The following is a 6,699-nucleotide window of genomic DNA, read 5'->3' as shown; positions in this document are numbered from 1 at the left end:
CATATTTTTTTATAATTTATTTTATTTTTATATTATAATATTAAACTTTATATTTTTAAATTTTTATTTAAGAAAATAAATTTATTTTTCACGAGCACTTTGCGTGTCGAATTTCAAAGCCTGCCTAAAAGGTCAGATTTATCTACCAAGTTCTTTATTGCAAGTCTTCTGTGTCCCAATTTACATGTTATTTTTGATTTTTTACGGTCAAATTTATTTAATTTTAAACGGAAATTTTACATAATATTTTTCTGAAAATATTTATTAAATTTTAGTATTAGAAAATATATTTAATCTACTTTAATTTGCATCTTTCAATTTTTCAAAATAATGGTAGAATGAGACGAAAGACTAAAATATATCGTTCGAATTAATAATTTTCGTTTTGATATTGATTCCACTGCACCAAATTAAGCACATGTTCATTGTTTCAATTTTAAAACAAATCGAAATGTTGATGCTCATTCCTTTTCGCTCACTCTCTTTTCGTTAGAATCTTGAAATTATTCAAGTATCGCCTCAGTATTGAATTCCAAGGCGTTGATCGAAGCAGAATTTGTATTCTGACATTCTAGAGAACATATACAAAACATCACTTTTTTATTTATTTTCATTAATATCTCGTGTAGTTTTAATGTGCTTAAAAGTAGTTCACATGTTTAATGATCTCTGCCAGCTTAATCTGTCAACCCAAGAGAAATTACATACTGAAGCTGGTCAGAGTTGCTAGAAAGCGACGCGTTATAACGGAAGCAACGAAAGATTATAAAAAACGTAAAGAAATGAACACAAATAGGCAGAAGAGAAAAGTTTTATTGATTTTGAGCATACAGATTACAACATACGTTTAGGTCCCCCAAAATCCAGCCTTTGGGGCATATATCGATTCAAGACATATTCTAGCACCATGGTTCCGAAGATCGAACAGAAATGCACGAAGTGCAAAGCAAAGAAGCCTTCTTCAATTGTTGCTATGAGCCAAAACTAGGAAAAGCCAACTGAACTATCAAGGTTGCACCAGATCCTATTGAAGCTCAACCACAATCCGGCTCCCCGCATTTAGCCTTCTCAGTTAAAACCTGCAAAGGATGCTCAAAGTGGCTCATCATCTCCTGCTACGGCCTCCCACCAATCCGATTGTCCTTGCAGGTCGTCGGCCTTGAGAGCAATAGACGTATGAAAGTAGCGTGAAAAAGTAACTAGGCAAGCGATTAGTTGATAAAGCAGCCGAGCATTGCCATTTTTTCTCAGATTGTAATATAACAGACTTCGCAATGTGGAAAAATTCAGCACCTATTGAGTATCTTTTGATTGGTTTTACGGTTTATTATTCAGTTTGGGATGAATGTAAACATAAGAAATGATCATTGAACTCGGCACATCTCTAATTCATAAATATATGTACATAATAACACAAACAGAAGACATTTGGTATATGTATATATCTTATCTTGGAAGTATAGTGGTTACGCTCTGAAAGCTATCTAATTGGTATGAGCTTACAGAAGGATTGCTCTGTTTCTTGCTTGTGGTTACACCACCACCTGTATGTTGCGATGTGTAACGCCTGTAGACACCAGCTTCTGTTAATAACTTCTCGTTAAGGTTAACCTCTTTCGAGAGCATTTCTAAAACTTGCTTCATGGAAGGCCTTTGGTTTGAAGCTGCTTGAGTACAAAAGAGAGCTACCTTGATGAAACGCAACATCTCAGCTTCCGGATATTCTGTCAGTTCAGGGTCTACTAGATCCAGAAGTCTTTCTTCTTCTTTAAGCTGCCACGCCTGCAATATGTTACACATCATTCAGAATTACATCTAGAACTGGCATATCTATATTATCTGCTCATTTTTCTCATTAAATTAATTATGTAAAAGCAGCAGCAATGTAGCATAATTACCCATTCCACAAGAACCAAAAGATCCTCCCCAAATGCTGCTGTGCTACTACTTTTTCCGCTAATAATTTCTAGTATAAGCACACCAAAACTGTATACATCTGCCTTCTTCGTGAGTTGACCTAACATGGCATACTCAGGAGCCAGGTATCCCCTGAAGAAACAAAGATGATGATAGGACAAAGCTAAATACAGGAGAGATACGTGTGTTGAAGAAAATTTACGCAGGGATGCAATGCAAGTATAAGTTTCAGAGCTGATATACTCATAAACAATAGTTTTCTTGCTTAAACGGTACAGCTAATAGTGATGGTATCGGGGGGTTATTCTAAGGCTAGAGAAAGTATATACAGGTAGTTAATGGTAGTTAAATTGTATGACGGGCAATTTTTGGGACATGTTTATGATAATATTGACTCGCAGTGTACAAAATGTGCCTTTCTATTAGATGCCACCAATTCTCACTCTTTCAATGCAATTTATACTGTAAATTGAACACTAAATTCTGGCAGACTATCAACCTACAAACAATATAATGTCTCACAAAAGAGAATGAAAGATTTATTTGCTCAACCTATATCAATGTCTGTTGTACTTCCTATCATGTACTTCTCGCAAGTCTGCAAATCACTTCTTGACATTTACCAAGTTACAAAGATGAGCTTAAATTCCCAATGACTTCATGTAACATTCACAAACTCCCAAGGACTTCATGTAACATTGTAAGTCCAAATCCAATTATTATTATTGATATTGATACTCGAGAAAAGAGATCTCTAGTCTCTACCTACTTTGAAAATAATATGTTTGGAAGATACACTAGATTAAAATATAAAAGGAGCAATATGCAAAGGAGTCATGCTTACACTGTTCCAGCTACTCGAGTGCTGATATGGGTGACATTGTCTGGAAAAAGTTTAGCCAACCCAAAATCTCCTATTTTAGGGAGAAAATTTTCGTCCAGAAGTATATTGCTGGCTTTTATGTCTCGGTGAACAATTTGCGGGTTAGCTTCTTCATGAAGAAATACAAGACCTGACGCTGTGCCCATACAAATGGTAACTCTCTTAGGCCAATCCAGGTGAACACCTTTACCTTTTGAACCTGATGGTGAAGGACAAAAGTTTGTTATTGATTTTATACATGATCTTCACTTATACTGTATGTACAGAGAAGTCTGATCTTACGTAGTAAAATGCTAGAAAGGCTATTGTTCTCCAGATATTCATACAATAAGATCCGGTTTTTGTCCTCGACACAGCAACCAATCAGTTTAACAAGGTTTGGATGTCTGACAGTTGATATCATATTTATCTCTGTCAAAAACTCTTTGGTCCCTTGTTTGGATTCAGAAGAAAGTATCTTGATAGCAGCAGGAGTGCCATCTCTCAAAATGCCCTGCATTGAGTGGGGTGCAGCTCGGTAAGAATCAAGAAATTTAAGATACTGTAAACTCTTATGAATGCAATATTCATACATCATTTGGCACTGATCATACCCTATAGACAACTCCAAAACCACCCCCGCCTACTTTGTTTGATGGATGGAAAAAACTTGTTGCTGATCTCAAGGAATGGTAGGAAAAAAGCTTCACGTTGCTGATACCGATTTCTATTCATGCAGCAAAACATGAAGACATGATCAAGTTAGCTTCTATCAAAGATGTGATACTGGTAAAAGTAATCAGAAACCTCCTGATGATAAAATAAACAAGACAAAACAGTGTAACAAGGCAAACATTTGGCAATTAGTAGGCAGTAGCACATCAAAAAACAATTTTAGGTAAAACAATCTTAGGTATCAACTGTACGGAACATTTTGGCAACAATTTCATCTAAATTAGACCCAGGCGGGCCTTGAAATGTGTACATGTACAGCAGATTCTCTTCCAAGCAGGGAATGCCATGGTTTCAAACAACAACCCTAAATTTATCCTGCCGCATAGGTCACAAGGTTCATGATTCTAAATTAACCTGTTAAGGAATATCAATAATGATAGTTTAAGACTCGAGAAAGTACATTCATACAGGTTGAATTACAGGGAAGGTAATACAACTATACAAGAGCAATGCTTAAAAAACCAGAAGCAGCTTTTCATGATGCAAACAGATTCTTCAACTTTAATACACTCAAGAACAAAAACTAAACACAAAGCATCCCCTAATATTAGAAGCTAAATCAAAATTGTGAAGCAGCTGTCCTAGTATATGCCACTGAAGGTAAGATTGATCATATGAATCAGAGCAAAAGGTTCTTAACATATCAACATGTACTACTCCTAATTCTTTATTTTACTTGTTCATTTGTTTAATTCATGAACTGTTTAACATGTGCTAATCCTAACTCTAAGCAAAGTTGTCCTAAAGCAAATAACTCATACTATACTTTTCTTTACTATTCAGTTATTAAATTGTCATCATCCTGACATGTCTAAAAATAGAAAAATGTGATCTTTAAAACAATAAAAAAAGAATAATACATCAAAATAATTATGAATAAAAAGGGTATAAAGTCCAAACCTTGTTCTTGCTCTCTGCTCTTCTTTTTACTTGAATCAAATGCACCAAAACAACAAATTCCCATAGCTTGATATAACCTAAAACAAAGTTCTAACCTTTACAAAACCTTTCAACACCAAAGCTAAAACTTTCAAACTTGTTTGTGATCATGATCCAAACAAACAGATATTCAATGAAAACCCACAATCAAAACCTCAAATCTTGGCACCCCAGATGAAAATCTTGAAATATTATAAACCAAACAAGGCTAAAAAAGTGTGTTATAAATTTATAAATGTGTATTTGTTTAAAGAAAAACTAATCAAATGGGAGGTGCATACATTATATATACATAAATATTGTTGTGCTGTTGAGAAAGATGATGATGAGAAAGTAGGTGGGCCAAAAATATTATGGTTGGATTAAAATAAAAATTGACAAGATGAGTGAAAATGACTTGTAAACTCTGTTGTGTAGTTTTATTGGCCTGACAAACATAAACTTTTTGGTGCACTTGCATGGGACTGCTTTCAGGAAGGAGAAAAAGTCCACTCCATTAACATACTTTTGTTATTTCAATTTTCAAGCTGCAAAACTAACAAGATTATGATGAACTTTTTTCATTACTATAGTATAAAAAAGGATTAAAATATAATAAAAATATTAAACTATTGGAAAAGTAACAATCACTGCTAGATTTGTTCTTGTCAAAACTATAGTAAAACATGGAATTTCAACCATCAAACTTGTACATGTTCATATTTATAGTAAAGTTAGGTGCATTTCTCGAATTCAATTAGGTCTAAGTCTAAAGTCTAATCATAAAAATTGAATCAGTGGTAAGACTTCAAATTTTAAGTATTTTAAGGCAAGATCCGGATTCCAGTACAATATAATTAATCAACAATATATTAATCAGGGGTGGTTATTTTGTATTTTAAAATTTTTAAACTTTTATCACACCAATATCATCAATAAAAATATTTTATATAAAGTTTAACACATCATTTTTTAACTATTTTTAACATTTTTTTACATAACCACTAAAATATCCGGTCAAATACTCTCTATAAGAAATGATAGGTAACCAAAATTGATTCACAACAGGGTTCCAAAATGCTAAGTGGAATGTTGGCGTGTTGCGAATTAATAAGATGGACACTCCTACATTCATATTAAATTAAAATAGTCCTAAATGACACATTACCGATGTTACGTTATTTTTAAACTATTTTTTGGACTCAATTTTGGGTCCCTAATACTGTTGCTAATGTGGCCAATATCTATTTTAGATAGAGCGTGCAATCAGGTCGTGTTGTGTAATTTCGTATTTCGTGTACGTAAACATGAAACTCATATCCGACCCGAAATGATTTCGTATACCCATATGTGAAACTCATATCCGATTCGAATCGTGTCGTGTACTTTCCGTTTACTTTTCGTGTATATTAAATAAAAAATTAATATAATATAAAAAAAATCTATTTTCATATATAATTTAATGAAATATGGAGAGTGTATATATATAAATATATATATATATATTTACATAGTATTTTATAAAAACTTGTAAATATTTATATTATACTTATATTATATACATAAATATATGCATGTGTTATATATACTAATTTATAAATATATTTATCTCATATACTTTCGTGTACTTAAACTGAAACTCATATCCGACACTAAATCTATCGTGTAATTTCATATTCGTGTACATTCGTGTTTCGTGTACCAAAAATTAAAACTCATATCCGTATTTTTCGTATTGTGTTCACGTGTCGTATACCAAATTGTCCGCTCTAATTTTAGAGTACCTCGCATAATTCTAATAAATTCTAATAAATATTAATTTTAAGAGTTTAACAAGAAGTGACATGTTGTCCGATGAGGGCATGACCATCTAGAATAAAGAGGAGCACGAATTGTTAATCTGACATTTTCAGAAGAAAAAATAAGAGTCTTATGTTGAGCGTGCATACTTTCCTAATTTCCTTGTTCGAATAAGAATGATTCTTAAATCTTAAGTGCTTGTAGTCAATTTTATTTTATGCAATGAGACTATTACAGACTGCTTCAATCTTTTACTTTCCTAAAGATTGAACTTTTTTACCTCCATTCAAAGTAAAAAATATTTTTTTTAACAAAAAACACGAAGAATTTGTGCAGTGGTTGAGTACTCGAGTTCTTGATGTGTCCAAAAGAGGTTAGAGATTCGTGTGTCCGAGATTAAATATAAAAAACAGAACGAAACGATCCATTCATAAATCAGGCATTTTTAGTTCAAATTATTGGATATT

At 32.8% G+C, this 6,699-nt stretch overlaps 1 protein-coding gene across 2 annotated transcripts; it reads right to left on the bottom strand.

Moving 5' to 3' along the window:
- Positions 1–1,277: 1,277 nt before the first annotated feature.
- Positions 1,278–4,794, bottom strand: LOC141677563 (cold-responsive protein kinase 1). 2 transcript variants are annotated; one of them, XM_074483557.1, is made up of 7 exons: positions 4,415–4,794; positions 3,394–3,506; positions 3,083–3,293; positions 2,762–2,999; positions 1,899–2,049; positions 1,690–1,782; positions 1,278–1,567 (listed from the first exon to the last, which is right to left on the bottom strand). In XM_074483557.1, the coding sequence occupies exons 1-7, from the start codon at positions 4,476–4,478 to the stop codon at positions 1,481–1,483; spliced, it is 957 nt and encodes a 318-aa protein (XP_074339658.1). In that variant the 5' UTR covers positions 4,479–4,794; the 3' UTR covers positions 1,278–1,480. The 2 variants fall into 2 exon arrangements, with proteins under 2 accessions (XP_074339658.1, XP_074339657.1); XM_074483556.1 differs by having other exon boundaries at positions 1,278–1,782; positions 4,415–4,787.
- Positions 4,795–6,699: the final 1,905 nt, after the last annotated feature.

This window comes from Apium graveolens, chromosome 8 (assembly GCF_009905375.1).
Source record: "Apium graveolens cultivar Ventura chromosome 8, ASM990537v1, whole genome shotgun sequence".
Classification (NCBI taxonomy): domain Eukaryota; kingdom Viridiplantae; phylum Streptophyta; class Magnoliopsida; order Apiales; family Apiaceae; genus Apium; species Apium graveolens.
Note: the sequence above shows the minus strand (reverse complement) of the source record. Positions and strands in the feature narration are given on the sequence as shown.